General features: G+C 48.2%; 1 protein-coding gene across 2 annotated transcripts in view; it reads left to right on the forward strand.

The window, feature by feature from the left end:
• AGBL1 (AGBL carboxypeptidase 1) overlaps positions 1–13,350 on the forward strand; it is an 837,820-nt gene extending 824,470 nt beyond the window's left edge. The window contains exons 23-25 of one of the 2 annotated variants that reach the window (XM_066239188.1): positions 5,338–5,428; positions 7,817–7,974; positions 12,795–13,350. In XM_066239188.1, the coding sequence (XP_066095285.1) occupies positions 5,338–5,428; positions 7,817–7,948 (223 nt within the window). In that variant the 3' untranslated portion in view covers positions 7,949–7,974; positions 12,795–13,350. Of the gene's footprint in view, positions 1–5,337; positions 5,429–7,816; positions 7,975–12,794 lie in introns of those variants that run through there. The other variant, XM_066239190.1, reaches the window with a different exon arrangement.
• The last annotated feature ends 3,542 nt before the right edge of the window (positions 13,351–16,892 follow it).

A 16,892-nucleotide genomic window follows, 5' to 3' on the forward strand; every position in this document is an offset into this window, starting at 1 on the left:
TACGGTGGCAACAGCAAGTGATGACACCATGCTCAGAAAAAATGCGGTGAAAACCACAGGCATTGAGAGCAAAACACCGAGAAACTTGACAGAGACGGATGAAAAAAAACTAGAAATCTAGTAAAAATTGTGGCTACCTTTATCTATGCGGAATGGTAAACACATGCAGGAGCGCTACAGTAAACGTGGCACTTCCCCTTAGCAAACAAGCACCCAGAGCTGGCAGGATGTTCAGTGCCCGCTTCCGTGGGCAGTGGAGGCGGCCCCTCTGGCGTTGGACAGAAGGGGTGAACCAGCTGGGGTGGGCTGGCTCCCTGGCAGGTGTTTGAGGCGCATGAGTGTGTATTTCATATATTCTCGGGGTTCACAGTTTTGTTCACATTGTGATCAAAGTGTTCATTAAAGTAGTACGAACGTTCATGTACGTCCTCGTGCCTCTTGACCATCTAGAGGACGATCGTACATGTTGTAAGGCAACATTCAAAAAAGGCAAATGTATGTTCTTCTTGTTTCCATAAGTTGGTTGTGGGTGGAGCACAGAGCACATTCCTAGCAGCTGTGGCTGATGCAATGCTGTGAGAATACTCCAGCTCCCAGAACCCTCCTGGGCACACCCAGGAAGGGAGCTCGCCCGCTATAAGGAAGTGACTCAGCGCCAACCAGGCAACTCCCTGATCTTTTCAGCCAGTGGCTATAAGGAAGACACTGTAAAACCCTATAGGCTGAACTTGTGAAAGTGGATCTGCGTCACTGAACCTGGTCCCTGGAGTCGGGTCTTTGCATCTCCGTTTTCCTCACCCCCTGCAGGACTTGTCCACATTGGTTATAAAACAAACATGATTTTAAGTTAATAAAACTGTAACTGGAACTAATTTTACTTTATTTTAATTTTTTTTAATTTTTTACAGAGACAGAGAGTGGGATAGATAGGGACAGACAGGAACTGAGAGAGATGAGAAGCATTAATCATCAGTTTTTTGTTGTGACACCTTAGTTGTCCATTGATTGCTTTCTCATATGTGCCTTGACCGCGGGCCTTCAGCAGACTGAGAAACCCCTTGCCTGGAGCTAGCTACCTTGGGTCCAAGCTGGTGAGCTTTTTGCTCAAGCCAGATGAGCCCGCGCTCAAGCTGGTGACCTCGGGGTCTCGAACCTGGGTCCTCTGCATCCCAGTCCGACGCTCTATCCACTGCGCCACCACCTGGTCAGGCACCAATTTTACTTTTTGAATAAAAACTCACTCCTGGGGCTCAGTGAGGATGAAAAGAACTCACTATTCAAAGGGTTAATGTATCAATTGTATTAGAACTCACATTTTCAAAGTAAACGACTGTATAGGAACCATGGCAACAAGAAGGCTGTGTGTGCACCTGGCTGGATGACAGCTCCCCCTCCAGCATCCACCAGTCCCCTTGACAATGAGACTTAGCTGGACTACTGTGCTTATGGGCGATAACGTCACTCTGACAGGAACCTGCGTAGTCACAGGCATCCCCTGTGCAGCTGCAGCAGCAGCAGGCTTGACTCAGCCAGTGACAGTGATGCCCTTGTCAATGGGCTCACTTTCTAAAAAGGGAGACTGAGAAACCACCCGTTTTGGGCTCTTCGATCCTGGGAATCAGTTTCCCATTTGGCAGTGGCCTGGGCAGTATCCACCTCTTTTTTGAATCTTTTAAACACAGTCTGGCTCAGGTGTGCGTTTAAGCCCTCGAACAACTGGGGTTTCTCGTTGCTTGTGTTTCTGCGTGGTTATGTTGGTCAGGTCAGAAGGAAGCCGTCTCGGGGAAGTAGCACCTGGTGCTGCCGCCCGGCAGGGACGACAGAGGAGGACAGCCGAGCGTCGAGCTGAAGGGGAAAGACACACACAGCTGGAAACAACTTAGGAGGCTGAGCTGTATTTTATCTCCCCTGTGACTCGGGAAGTGCCCTTGACCTCCGTGCACGCCCTGTACAAGGTCACTTGAGAAAGGAGACGACTCGCTCTTGACAGCGATCTTATTAAACCTCAAGGCCTTTTGCACTAAAACAGCCCGTTTTTTTCCTGCTGCTCATCACCGCAACCAGAGGAGAGCAGGAAGGTCCCACATTGCTGCACGCGAATGTCTTAAGATTAGTCCACTCTGTCCTCAGTCATTCAGCGTTTCCTTCGTGTTAACACCCGAGGGCCCAAGCAGCTTGGTGGCTCCAGCTCGCAGCTGATGTGACAGAGGCAGGGGACAGGGTTTGGGCACGCAGACCTACCCTGTGAGTGCGCAGTTTCCAACCTCCTCCCTGACCTCCTAATGGGGTTGAAGTCTGGCCCTCGGGGAAACATGTTCTGAGACTGCACGTCCTCCTCTCACTGCCGCGTGTTGAGCTCCGGGCTTGTGTGTCATGAAGACCTGAGAGTCCTTGTTTATTTTAAAGGGGTGAGTGCTGGTGTTGGTGGCAGCAGGAGAGAAACAAAGGCTGCCCACTGTACAGTGTGGGAACTCAATCGGGTCCTTCCTTGGCTGTCTCTGCCACAGAAAAGGATCAAGTATCCTTACCATTTCAAGTTCTTTCCAGAGGATATACCAACATCTTTCATCATCAAAACCGAGTGGTTTCCATGGCAACCTCCTCAAATCCATCACATTCTGTAACAATAACATTTCGTTCTCTCCCTAGGATCACACTGGTGTTTCCCCCCAAAGATAATAAAACTCTCAAAAGGAACTATCAATAGGCAAAACTCAAATAAATGTAATCCCAGCAAATACCCTGAGCCAGGAAGCTGAGAGAAGGCAGCACTGCCAGGTGACAGTGGGTCAGCAGACACTGGTACACTGGCCTTGGTGTGGGCCGTAGTTCGGACACTTTCTGACCTTGGACTCCAGGGGACCCACTGGAGGCATGGGAACCCAAGTGAAGCTTACAGCTCTGTCACATTCCCTTGTCACGTCACGTCTTCCCTGCTAGTGTGTAAGCGCCGTGACTGTGGCTGGCTGGTCCACTGCTACAGCCCCCGTACCCAGCTCCATACCTGATGAGAGAGAGGTCATCTGTGTCTCTAATACACACATGTATGGATGTTGTGTGCGCGCGCCTGTTAAATCTGTAGATATTAAACGTATATGTGGGTGGGTGGATACATGGAAGAATGGGTGAATTCAGCAATTGTAATGGGAATTTATGCATGACCGCAGGTTGTTAACTGGAGCTGTCTGCAGTGTGTGCAATGCTTGGGGAAAGAGCTATTTGTATGTGCATTTCTGTCCCTCTGATCCATCTGGTTCAAAGGTGTCTGCAGTGAACGTTCTAACATAGAAGAGTCCTGTTTAGTGGCCTTATGGTGAGAGGGACCCAGACATTGTTGGGAATAGGACTCTTGGCCTAAAGCTGCGGCTTTTACTTCTTACACTTGAGGGGTGGTGAAATGGGAGAACTGTTTTGGGGACCGCTAAGGCGGAAATCACCCTGTAAGTGAATTCGGCTAAGACTGTTAGGTCAGTAATCTTCTTAAACCTCAGGGTGGTTAGCTCTTCCGAGAGCAGCATGAAATGTCTGGCGAACAGGTCCACAGACCGGCAGCTGAAGGCCTCTGCTCTAAATCATGGAAGGACAGCTGGGGAGCAAGAGGCCAACCGAAGAGGAAACAGACTCCAGCCACTGGTGTCTGCAGTCTCACTGTGTTCTGAGAGAGAAGAGTTTGATGGGCATGGAGTTCCTGAGGACCTTTTCCTGCAGCTCCCAGGTGGCTGGTGACAGCACAGCACCACATGGCTTCCTGGGATCTCAGCCTGAAGTCCGGGGCCGAGTGTGGGCTCCAGTGCCCGTGCGTGACCCCGAGACTGCAATGGGCTGTCTGCAGCACCCGAGGCTTGCTTTACAATTTCCTCCACCTTTTCCATTTTCTAATTGTGACTTTTTATACTGTTGACATTCCATGTTACTTTGTGTTAGTTTCAGGTGCACAGCCCAGCAGTTAGACAGTTGTGACCAAGTGTCCCCCTCCCCCTTCTTGCATGTCTGACATCCGGGCTGACTTCAGCGCCGAGACGGGTGTGTGCAGGAAAAGGCGGCTTTGCCCGTGTGCCGGCGTCTGTGGGAAGATGCCGGGGCCCCTGCACGCCCGTCAGGACTGGCACTGGATGCAGAGACCGAGGTGGCCGTCCCCACCACTGTGGGAGCCGCCGGAAAGCGCGTCTGGCCCACATCCCAGCCCTGAGCGGTGCTTATTGCCTTCCCAGAGCTGGTTAAGAAAAACACATAATGTCAATCTGGCGCTTTGAAGGAGAAAACAGTAGTTCTTTGCCTCTCCTTCTCATTTTTGCTACAACTAATTGGTCCATTTCTCCGCTACAATCACTGGGAAGCTGGATCCCCCACCCCCACCCCGGTTTGTAAAGTAAGCTGAAATGTATTTTTCTTGTGTGTCCACCGCAGCCCCTCACTAATGGTGCCTGTAAATGAGTAAGTAGATTGTTAAAATGTTATCTTGCGAGAGTGTTTTGTTGTTCTCCTAGCAGTTTATGGGAGGATTTTTTTCATCCCTTTTCTTTCCCTTAAGAAATGAAGGAATCCTTAGAACCTTTCACGTTTCAAGGAGAAGCTTTCAAAATATTGATACAAGGAAAAGGTATTTCAAACCTCGGCATTTCAGGTACACACGGGCACTGTGCAGAGGGGGCAATGAACACGTCCCAGCCATCCGGGGAGATGAGCGTGAGCGGCTCCGTGGATGCCAATGGATTTCCGGTGGCTGGTCTAACATTTCAGGCCTTGAGTGCCTCCCTGTCACTAAGGTGACACAGAGCAGAAGCCCAGAGTGAAGGTACTTAGGAGTTTTCTGTCATTAAGACCAGGTGGAAGCCTCCATGGTGTGCAGCGATAGGCAGGTAAAGTGTCTCTTTGTCAACATGTGCTGGCTTAATCATTGTAATCATGTCTTTGGGCTTTCTGTATTTTATTTTTTTGAGTACTTAGTGCAATAGCTTACATTTTAATTTTTGTCTAACAGTGATGTTCACCCTAATTTCAAGCTAACATGGAGTGGAAGCCATCACAAGCTAACCTAAGCAATATACCCCCTAAAGATGTAACCAGCTCTAAGCCTGTCCAGGACACTCTGGCCACAACTCTAGCAACAATCTGTTAATGGAAGACACTGGCTACCTCTCTCCTGAGAAAACATATCTCAGCCAGGTTCATCTTATTAGGAAATGGCATTCACACATAATACATGTTCACACACTTTAATAGTAAATACAAGAGCCTCCAACAAGATGGACTGATGTTAGTGCTAATAAGTGAGCACTATAGTTTCAGGACTCCTTATTCTGTGCACATTTCAGTGTTTTCCTGCTTACACTGTAGGTGCGCACAGACTGCTGACGAGGAGGGTGGCCGAGACGCCGGAGCACAAGCAGGTCTCCCGACGGCTGCTGCACAGACAGATCCAGGGCAGGTGCGTGACTTCCGGTGCGGCTTCTCCGTACAATCTAGGGCAGGGGTCGGGAACCTTTTTGACTGAGAGGCATGAACGCCACGTATTTTAAAATGTAATTTGTGAGAACCATACAATATGTTTAACACTAAATACAAGTAAATGTGTGCATTTTATGTAAGACTAACACTAAGTCTCTGAATTCTTTTTAATAACGTTATGCTGTTGCTAACCAATGATGGATAAAGTACTTCTTACCATTAATGCGACTTCTGGTGCTGCATGGTTTTGCTGATGGCTCTGTAGTCTGGTTGATATGTGGTGAGGTTAAGCTTCATGCAGACGTTGAGACTTCCATCCGTTAAACATGATCGTAGGTTGGTCTTAATGTTCTTTAGATGTGAGAAAGACTGCTCAGATGCTTACGTAGAGCCAAACATTATCAGTACAGCAATACTCACATTCTGCAGAGTGTGGTATGTGACGGGAAGAGCGTTCCAAGTTTAGACAATCAGCTGGTCCGCAGCTTGAAGTTTTTTCATTTCTCCCCACTTGTGTTTGCTCGCCAACTCTGCTTGCTGTCGTGCAAGTCTTTCCAAATCTTCATTCAGTGACTTTAACTTATTCACCCACATGTCTGAGGCCTTCAGGTCAGCAGCTTGTAGCTCAAAATCTCTGATTGAGACACCGGGGATATAACTCAGGTCCGCGCTGTCCACTGCACACTCGTGTGGATGGGTGATGAACTTAAAAAGATGAGTGCGCTAACGAAATTCTCCAAAGCGCGCTTTGAATGACTGCAGGAGATTAGATGTGAAGCCCGCTAGCTGCTGGAGATCAAGATGTTGAGCAGGGTCACTTGCTGTGCATGCATCTTTAAACTCTCCCAGTTTTTCAGTGTAGTAAACGACCCACCATGCACAGAGCACCATCAGTACACACCGAAATAAGTTTATCAGTAGATTTTTTTCTTTGGTGAACTCAGTGAAAGACTTGCATAAATCCTCCCCTCTTGTTGTCTCTTTCATAGGCAAAACAGCAAGACTTTCCTCACGTAGTGTGTCACCGACAGCATACCTTGCAATCACGCTGAACTGGGATAAATGGCTTACATCTGTTGACTCATCCAAAGTGAGAGAAAAGAATGGTGCTGCATTTATGTCCTTCACTTGTGTTGCCTCAATTTGATTTGCCACCATGATGGTACAATCGTGAACAGTTCTTGCTACAGAGGCATGTCTTTTATTCGTTTGATTATCTTGTCTATCCGAAAAGTCATCAAAAAGTTCACTGGCAACATCAAGCATGAATGTTTTGGTATACTCCCCATCTGTGAATGGCTTTCCGTTTCTCACAATTGCTAAAGCACCAGCAAAGGTAGCAGAATTCCAGTCACCTTGTTGGGTCCAAACACGGAGTTGCTGCTGACTAGCTTGCACTCTGCACAGTAGCTCTTGACACGCTCTCTTCCTGCTGTCCCCTGCTGGATATTTTGGTGCAAATGTAATATGGCGTGTGTCCAAGTGCTGCTTTATATTTGACCGTTTCATTGATGCAATTTTATCATTGCATATTAGACATACTGCAGAACCTGCTCTCTCCACAAAGGCGAATTCCTCTGTCCACTCCTGCTGAAAAGTACGATACTCATCATTTTTTCTTTTAGCCATCTTCTTCATCAAAAGGGTTTCTGCAATTAGCTAGGTGACTACTTGATTAAAAGGAGGGAAGTTTACTTCCTGACCTCACAACGACCCATTTTATGCATTATCCAATAAAAATTTGGTGTTGTCCTAGAGGACAGCTGATTGGCTCCAGCCACCCGCAACCATGAACATGAGTGGTAGGAAATGAATGGATTGTAACATATGAGTGCTTTATATTTTTAACATTATCTTTTTTTTATTAAAGCCATCAAAAGAGTCACACCTGGCTCGCGAGCCATAGGTTCCCAGCCCCTGATCTAGGGCCTCTGTCGTCAGGGTCATCCCTTTGGATTCTCACAGCTGGTCACTCCCACTGTCCTTGTGAGTAGGACACTCACTGAGGAGGACTTGCCTGTGGTTTCCTGCACATGCTCACATCCAATACCCGTGTCCGGGGAAGGGTGCGAGCTGTTCGTATGTGCTTTACTCTTCTAGCGCTCATTAGGTTGGATCACCAGAAATGTGTTTTATAATTAAAATATTTTAGTTGCCTACATTGCCCAACACAGGGGCTGGGTTAACTGCAGTCTTAGTAAAATTCAAGAAGGCAGCATGGTTGTCCTGGTCGCGGACATCACTAGGTGGAGTTCCCCTCTCCAGTTCTCAAAATGTTGTCTTCTCTGCTGTACGGAGTGGCTGTTCTGTTAGTGTTGGGAGGGCAGAAGTTGAAAGAGAATGAAATGTCATTGTTTTCGACTTGCAGACCAAGGAGGAAACTCTCCCATCCAAAGTCTTCAGTCCCCTAAGAGGCTCTTTTTCGGGGCGGTGTCAGCGATGGTCAGTCCCTCGGAGAAGGGCTCGGCTCGGATTGAAAGGCCTGCAAGGAACACAGTGAACTCTGAGATGCCCACCGCTTATCAGGTAGGACATTTCTATAATGTTTGAGAACACAACACCTGGTCAGGGAAACCCACCGAGCCCATTAGGGAGAGACAGCAGTGAGAGATAAGGGAGCTCTGAAAGGTGGGAGGGGAAGATCAGAGTGATGACAGAGGTCAGAGAGGGAGATCGGTGTGATTAGAAAAAGATCCGAGAGAGAAAGAATTATCAGAGGGCTCTCATCTCCCTCTGATCTCTGTGACCTCCCAGAGAGCACACGGAGGGATGAACGAGCTAGAGGGGAGACAGGTCAGAGAAGAACTCAGATCGAGAGTGATCTGAAAGACAGCAAAGAAAGAATGAGAACAGAGGGTGTCAGATTAGAAGGAGAGAGGGAGGGAGATCAGGAGGGAGAAATCAGAGATCACAGGGAGAGATCAGATGGAGAGAGAGAGGGAACAGAAATCAGAGAAGACATTTCAGAGAAAGAGATATGAGAGATTGAGATCACAGAAAGAAAGATCACACAGAGAATAGGAGAGAGAGATGAAAGAGGTACAGACAGATCAGAGAGACCACTAATCTCTATACTCTCTCTAATCTCTGACCTCTCCCTGATCTGAGGTCACAGAGAGAGAGATCTGAAGGACATCTCAGACAGCAGGTAGAGCAGAGGGATTAGAGAGAGTAGAGAATGAGATCAGAGAGATAGCAGAGAGCAAAGAAAAGATCAAGATCAGAGAGGAGAGATCACAGAATGAGATAAATCAGTGATCACAGAGATCAGAAAGCAAAGAGTGATGGGGATCAGAGATGAGAGCTCGAGATTAGATCAGAGATAAATCAGAGATTGGAGAGAAAGAAGAGATGGGAGAAGTCACAGAGAAAAAGGGGAGAGATCAGAAGAGATTATAGAGAAGGAGATCAGGATCACAGTCACTATCATCAGAGAGAGAGCACTAATCTCTCTGGACTCCCTCTCATCCTGAGAGATCAGAGCGATGGAGCAGGAAGAGAACTCAAATGAGATCAAAGTAAGATCAGAGGGAGAGAGATTTCAGATAGCAGGCAGATTACAGAGAGGACAGAAATTAGAGAGAGAGAGATAGCAAGGTCAGAGGAGATGAGAGATGAGAGAAGAAGAGAGATCTGAAAGAGAAGAGGTATAGAGAAGTCAGAGAATGAAGAAAGATGGAGATCAGAGAGACAGCAGAGAAAGGTCGGGAGTGAGAGGAATCATATAGAGAGGAAATGGAGATCAGATGGAGAGAGATATGAGATAAAGAGAGAAGGATCAGAGAGAAGAGACACAAGAGAAAGACCAGGGAGAGAGAGGAGAGAGCAAAGAAAGATTGAGATCAGAGAGATCAGCTGGAGAGAGAGATCTCAGAGAGAGAGAGAGCAGAGAAGAAAGACCACACAGAGATATGAGGTATCAGAGATGAGACCTCAGAGAGACCACTACTGTCTCTGTACTCCCTCTCATGTCTGACCTCTCTGATCTGAGCTGTCACAGACGAAGATAGACCAGAATGAGAGCTCAGAGAGATGGATCAGGAAGGAACTCGGAGAGATCTGGGAGAGAGCTCAGAGATAGCAGGCAGATCAGAGGATTAGAGAATGAGATCCAAGAGAACAGATCAGAGGGATCAAATCAGTGATTAAGAGATCAGAGATCCAAGAGAGGGAGGTATGGAGAAATTAGAGAGAGGAGAGTCCAATATCAGAACAAAGGAAGATCCAGATCAGAGAGAGGTCGGAGGGGGTGCAAGATCAGGGAAAGAGAGAAATCAGAGATATGGGGGGGAGAGAGGAATCAGAGAAATGAGAAAGATGAGAGAAAAGAGGGAGAAGGAGACAGAGATGAGCTAAAGGAAGACAGGGATCAGAGATTTCAGAGAAAGCGATGAGAGAGATAAGAGATCAAGAAATGAGGCCAGAGGGATCTCAAAGAGACAGTGGGCAGATCAGAGGGATGGGAGAGAGAGAGAGAATGAGGTAAGAGGGATGAGAGAGAAATAATGAGGTCAGGATACAGAGAGGGAGAGAGGAGAGAAATAGAATGAGATAAATCAGAGAGGAAGAAAGAACAGATATGAGAGAAAATAGGGAAAGATCAGAGAGAGAGCTCAGAGATTAGACAGATCAGAGAGACTAGCAGTGTCTTACTCCCTCTCATCTCTGATCTCTCTCTGATCTGAGGGCACAAAGACAGAGATCAGAAAGAGATCAGGAAAGATTGATCTCTCACAGAAAGATCAGAGGGAGAGATCTCCGAGACAGCAGGTAGATCAGAGGGATTCAAGATTAGAGGAGAGATGAGTGTGATTAGAGGAGAGAGGTATAGAAAGATCAGATTGAGAGGTGGAGAAGAGAGACAGGGCTGAGGGAACTCAGAAGAGATCAGGAACAACTGCTCTCTCAAAGAAAGAGATCAGAGGGAGAGACCGGTAAGAGAGGAGCGATCACAGGAGTGAGAGGGAGTCAGAGGGGTTGTAGTGAGATCAGAGAGGAAGACTCAGAGCAAAGAAAAATTGAGATCAGAGATACAGGAGAGAGAGAGAGGAGGGGAGAGAAATCAGAGACCACTAATCACTGTACTCCCTCTCACCTCTCCCTGACTGAGAGGCCACAGAGAGATCAGCAATACGGACCAGGAAGAGACCAAAGAAAGAGATCAGAGGGAGAAAGTGAGGTCAGGATATGAGAGATGAGAGAAGATGGAGAGATAAAAGAGGGAGATGGAGAAAGGAGAAAAATCAGAAAAGATTTCAGAGAAAGATGAGAGAGAAGAGGTCAAGATCAGTGTGATTGGAAGAGATCCAAGAAGAGAGAAAAAAGCAAAGAAAGATCAGAAGGAGAAATCATAAGGAGAGAGATCTCAGAGAGAGCAGAGATATAAGAAAAAGGAGAGATCAGAGATGGATCAGAGAGATCTGAAAGAGATCAAAGAAAGGTCAAGATCAGAGGGAGTGAGAGATCAGCGGGAGAGACAGAGATGAGAGAGACCTGAGAGAGAGAAAGGACAGAGATTAGATAGAGACAGTGAAGTCAGAGAATATGAGGGAAGAGACAGAATGAAGAAAAATCAAGATCCGTGAGACAGCAGGAAATCAGAGAGCGAGTGAGATCAGAGGGGAGGAGAAATCTGTGATTTGAAAGAGAGCTCAGGAGAAAAGTTAGATTACAGACCACTGATCTCCATTATTGTTCTCTCTGTGATCTCTCCCTGATCTGAAAGAGATTAAAGGAAGATCGAGAACAGAGGGTCCAGAAAGATCAGGACGGAGAGAGAAATTAGAGATCTCAGAGGGAATAGAGAGATGACAGAGAATGGGGGCAGAGAGAGATGAGAGAGAAGTAGCAAGTTCAGAGGACATCAGAGAGGGAGAGAGGAGGGCAAAGGAAGATCGAGACCAGAGAGAGAGGAGTGAGCTCAGAGATGAGACCACTTACCGGTTTCTACTTCCCTGCAGCTATTTCCTTCTCTCTCTAGCACAGACTTCAGATTAGGGGGGGGGGGTCTACATTACCATTCTTATTTCATAATGTGCTAAGAGCTCCTTCCTTAGGCATCTTTTTCTGACTCTCTTGCACAGGAAAGGGCAGACGTCAAGGACTTTGTCTTTTCAGGCCTTCACTCATACTTTCTAAGCCTACTGCCCCCCCCCCCCAAGCCTCTTCCCTTCAGCTGCTGACACCCATCTGAAGACCTGACTCACTACTCCTGTCCCACACCCCAGCCGTTACTGGTTTAACGGCAAGCTTTCCTTGTGCCACATCTTGCCCCATGCATGTCACTGTACTGGCCACACTAGTGTCCTCTGTTTCTACCCATTGAACATGAAATGCCAGCTAGGCTGGTGTTCTCTCGAGATGACCAAATAAGGTTGCAGCAGTGAGGTGTGTGACCGCCTTACCTGTTGGAGTGCCCACGTTTCTGCAAGTAGGGAGGGACGTGCTTTGTTGGGGGGTCCCTTCTGAGATGCTTTCTTGCAGTGCCCTCTGGATCTGAGCCCCGCACTCCTCCACCCTGTGTGCGCACGCACATACATTGCCTGGCACGTAGTAGGTGCTTAGTCAAGTGCACGTTGAATGTGGGTGAACAACAGGTGTGACACCTAGAGGTCCCCCTCAGGCAAAGATCAGACATAGTTATGTAGAAGGGAAGGATAGCCAAGCGAAGTCGTTAGAGATGCATTATGCAAATTATCTCATGTTTTAGGGAAACAAACTCAGATTGGATGTAGTGGCCAAGTCACCTCGAGTCCTGTCTTGGAAGTGGAAATGTGTCCCTATTGAGACTGCTCCTCTGGCCGACTAGCGTCTCCCACCGGCCTCCCTCGTGGTCTCCGTGGTTCCTAGAACGGTCCTTAGAGGACATGGGTTAGGACGTTCAGGCACTGAAACCGGCATTTTTTTTTTTTTTTTTTTTTTTTTTTTTTTTTTTTTCATTTTTCTGAAGCTGGAAACAGGGAGAGACAGTCAGACAGACTCCCGCATGCGCCCGACCGAGATCCACCCGGCACGCCCACCAGGGGCGACGCTCTGCCCATCCTGGGCGTCGCCATGTTGCGACCCTCCTGGGTGTCGCCATGTTGCGACCAGAGCCACTCTAGCGCCTGGGGCAGAGGCCACAGAGCCATCCCCAGTGCCCGGGCCATCTTTGCTCCAATGGAGCCTTGGCTGCGGGAGGGGAAGAGAGAGACAGAGAGGAAGGCGCGGCGGAGGGGTGGAGAAGCAAATGGGCGCTTCTCCTATGTGCCCTGGCCAGGAATCGAACCCGGGTCCTCCGCACGCTAGGCCGACGCTCTACCGCTGAGCCAACCGGCCAGGGCTGAAACCGGCATTTTTCTTTACAGACTCCGAGGAAGAGTTCCTGGAAACCGAACTCTTCTAAAGCTACGCCCGGCTGGTGCCCTCGCACCCCCCAGACTCCACTGCGCAGCCCTGGGCGGCTGTGGGGGGCCCCTGTGGACCGGTCCCGGCTGGACAGGCTCTCTCTCCGGCCCTGAAACACCGCTCGCCCCGGGGCTGGGAGTCACCGTCTCCACCGAAAAGCACGCCACCCAGAGGGCGCCCCCTGCGGGAAGGCTGGGCCTGTGCGCTGGGAAAGGGCCCCACAGCTCTCGGGAAGCCCGGAGGCCAGCCCCTCGAGTCTCTGCAGAGTCCCTCCAGCCTGCTCTCAGGGTCTCCAGTCCCGGAAGCCCCACTGGTCTGGCCACCGCCCCCGCCAGGCGCTGAGGTCACCTCTGGGCGCGGCCAGAAACTGCCTCCACAGGCATGGTTCCGAGTCAGAGCCGCCACCGCTGTCCCCATGTCCTCGGGGCCTCTCAGGGCCTGGAGCTGGCACAGATACAAATGGTTAAAGCTGTGGACACCCCGAAGTGCTGTATTTTCTTGCTGTGTATCTGAACCTAAATACACATACACAAGCTGTACGTGTGTCGGACAGGAGCTTGTGCTTTCTTTCACCCTAACCAACTTCTGAAGCACGTACGAATATCCTTATTCTGCTGATAGTAAACCAGGTTCAGAGAGGTTGAGTCACTTCCCCAAGGCCTTCAGAGCCTGCCACCCTAGGCCCTGCAGAACACTGCATCCCCACTGACGCATGTCACAAAGTAGATAGTACGGAAGCAGGAACAGAATGGGGCAGCATACTTAGGTACAAAAGAGGGAGTCATGTGTGATAGCGCCTTATCTCTCCCGACATTCTCCGAGGTCGCTTTTATCTTTATCACATGATCAGTTACCGCCGGTCCACATCTCCGCACACTGACTGCTCCGCAGGTACCCCTGCCTGACCTTGGCCGTGCCCTTCATGGGCCCCTGTGACAGGCCACCCTGCACCCCCGCTTTCCGGCCCTAGCACTGACTCCCGCAACACCGGCCTTGCCCAGCAGGGGGCGCTCCGAGAGGCCAGCCTTTTCTCGGCCTTTTTATTCTTTGACACTCACCCTGGGAGACAGCACCTCCATTCTCCTCACTTTAAAGCCACTTCTCTCCTAACGACTTCCAAATCATTATTCATCACCGAGCTCTTGTGCAGGATGTATTGGGCAGAAACCTCTTGCTGTTGTCATGCCCTTAAAACAACCCGTTGTCCCCCCCCAAACCTGACCCTCCCCCATACCCATGACAGGGCACCCTCCACCACTCCTCCGGAGAATCCCGCCTGCTGTTTCTACCTAGATTCCGATACATCCCACACCCTGAACTGAACTTGTTCTCTTCAGTTGAAATTTCATTGTTACAAAGAGCTGAAGGAAAAACACATCATGCATGCTTTGAAGTGCCCTTTGAATCTTCAGCTAAATTCACAGAAAGTCCATTTCAAGGGATGGGGGGGTGGGCAAAAGTAGGTTTACAGCTGTGAGCAGAGCATGCAAGTCAGTTCTTGCATTATTATTGTATTATTTTCCATACAAACAACTGTAAGCCCACTTTTGCCCACCTGCATATAGCTCAGCTCCTCCTCCTCTGGGGAGGATGGTGCCAATGGCTGATGCTGATTGGCCGTGTCAGACCAATAAGGCAGTGCGCTCACCACTCTGCCCACCCAGCAGAAAGGTTTGTTCCCCACCCTGCTCCTCACATTCTACCCCCCCACACACTGTACAGGGCAGGCGCACAGAGATGTCACCCCAACACCCTCACCCAGGGTGTCTGCCTTTCTCAGCCACTGCTCAGTCCCCCATCCTCTAATCATTACGAACATAGGTCCCAGACCTCCTGGTCTCATCCTCGTCCACAGCTCTCCGTCGGGTCTCTAGGGCACTCTCCTTTTCCAGTGCCACCTGCCTGGTGTGATCCTTCATCCTTTGGATCGGCAACTCAGTCCTGGATGTACCTCCTGCCATAATCTGCTGTGACTGTCCCTTGGCCACCATAGTCCACCCTGCGCACTGTTCACCAGCAACTCCGTATGTAGCTGGGGCTCTGTCACTGTCCACACACCAAACCCACCCTCAAATTCTCACAGGATTGGCTGTGAAAGTTTCTTAAAATTGTTTTTATATTGAAGGCATTTGAAAATATACACATGATAAAACTTAATAGTGCTATCTGCAGGTCATTTTTTAAAGTACATGCAGAAACTGGTGACACCTGAAAAGTTCTGCCTAGTTGAATAGTTTTTGTACCAAATGTCCATTTCTGGTGTATGTGGGGGCTCAGTGTACTATTTTAGAAACTTACTGGGGTTCTCATTTATTTTAAAATAAAAATTTAGAAACATCCTAAGATGCTTTTATGGGATCTGGATCTGTTGTCACTGGGCTGAACTAGAGGGAAAGGGAGAGAAAGTTTGTTTTTTTCTTTTTATCCTACAGTTTTATACTATAGAGATTTTTTACAAAAGATATCCATGTATACCTTAATATAAGAATAAAATTTTAAAATTCAACTCCAAGGTATATTTTACTGTAAATTTATATATCTGAATTGCTAACTCCTAATTGCTAATCTCAGTGCAATGCAACTTTATTCTGTATTATCCACAAATATGATCCTCTTCACACTGGGTGGGTAGATCACCTTAAAATTCTAAACCATCAAGATTTCACCAAAAAACTACTAAAACCAATTTTAAAAATTCAGTACAGGCCCTGGCCGGTTGGCTCAGCAGTAGAGCGTCGGCCTGGTGTGCGGGGGACCCGGGTTCAATTCCCGGCCAGGGCACATAGGAGAAGCGCCCATTTGCTTCTCCACCCCCACCCCTCCTTCCTCTCTGTCTCTCTCTTCCCCTCCCACAGCCAAGGCTCCATTGGAGCAAAGATGGCTCGGGCGCTGGGGATGGCTGCTTGGCCTCTGCCCCAGGCACTAGAGTGGCTCTGGTCGCGGCAGAGTGACGCCCCGGAGGGGCAGAGCATCGCCCCTGGTGGGCGTGCCGGGTGGATCCCGGTAGGGCGCATGCGGGAGTCTGTCTGACTGTCTCTCCCCGTTTCTAGCTTCAAAAAAAAAAAAAAAAATTCAGTACAGTTGCAGAATGCAAAGTAAATGTCTAGAAATCAATTGCGTTTTTATATATCAATAATGAACTATCAAAAATGGAAACTAAGAAAATCCCTTCAAAGGGAATAAAATACCTAGGAATAAATTTAACCTAGAAGGTAAAAGTCCAGCACTCAGGAAATTATAAGATATTGATGAAAGAAACAGAAGATACAAATAAGTGGAAGTATATACCATGTTCATGGATTGAAAGAATGAACATCATTAAAATGTCCATTTTACCCAAGCCAATCTATAAAGTCAATGCAATTCCTATCTAGATACCAATGGTGTATCTCACAGAACTAGAACAAATATTCCAAAAATTTAAAGATCCCAAATAACCACAGCAATCTTGAGGAAGAACAACATTGGAGGTATCATCCTACCTGACATCAAACTATTCTATAAGGCCATAATAATGAAATAGCATGGTACAGGTATAAAAACAGACAATAGATCAGTGAAACAGAATAAGAGCCCAGAAGTAAACCCACACCTTTATGGTCAGTTAATATTTGACAAAGGAGGCAAGAACATACAATGAAGTAAAGATAGTCTATTCAATAAATTGTGTTGGGAAAATTGGACAGATACTGTACGTGCAAATAAATGAAACTAGATCATCTGCTTTCGTCATACACAAGAATAAACTCAAAGTGGATTAAAGACTTAAATATTAGACTTGAAAATATAAAAATCCTAGAAGAGGCCCTGGCCGGTTGACTCAGTGGTAGAGCGTCGGCCTGGCATGCAGAAGTCCCGGGTTTGATTCCCGGCCAGGGCACACAGGAAAAGCGCCCATCTGCTTCTCCACCCCTCCCCCTCTCCTTCCTCTCTGTCTCTCTCTTCCCCTCCCGCAGCCAAGGCTCCATTGGAGCAAAGATGGCCCGGGCGCTGGGGATGGCTCCTTGGCCTCTGCCCCAGGCGCTAGAGTGGCTCTGGTCGCAACAGAGCAACGCCCC

The sequence above is a fragment of the Saccopteryx bilineata genome, chromosome 7, assembly GCF_036850765.1.
Source record: "Saccopteryx bilineata isolate mSacBil1 chromosome 7, mSacBil1_pri_phased_curated, whole genome shotgun sequence".
NCBI lineage: Eukaryota > Metazoa > Chordata > Mammalia > Chiroptera > Emballonuridae > Saccopteryx > Saccopteryx bilineata.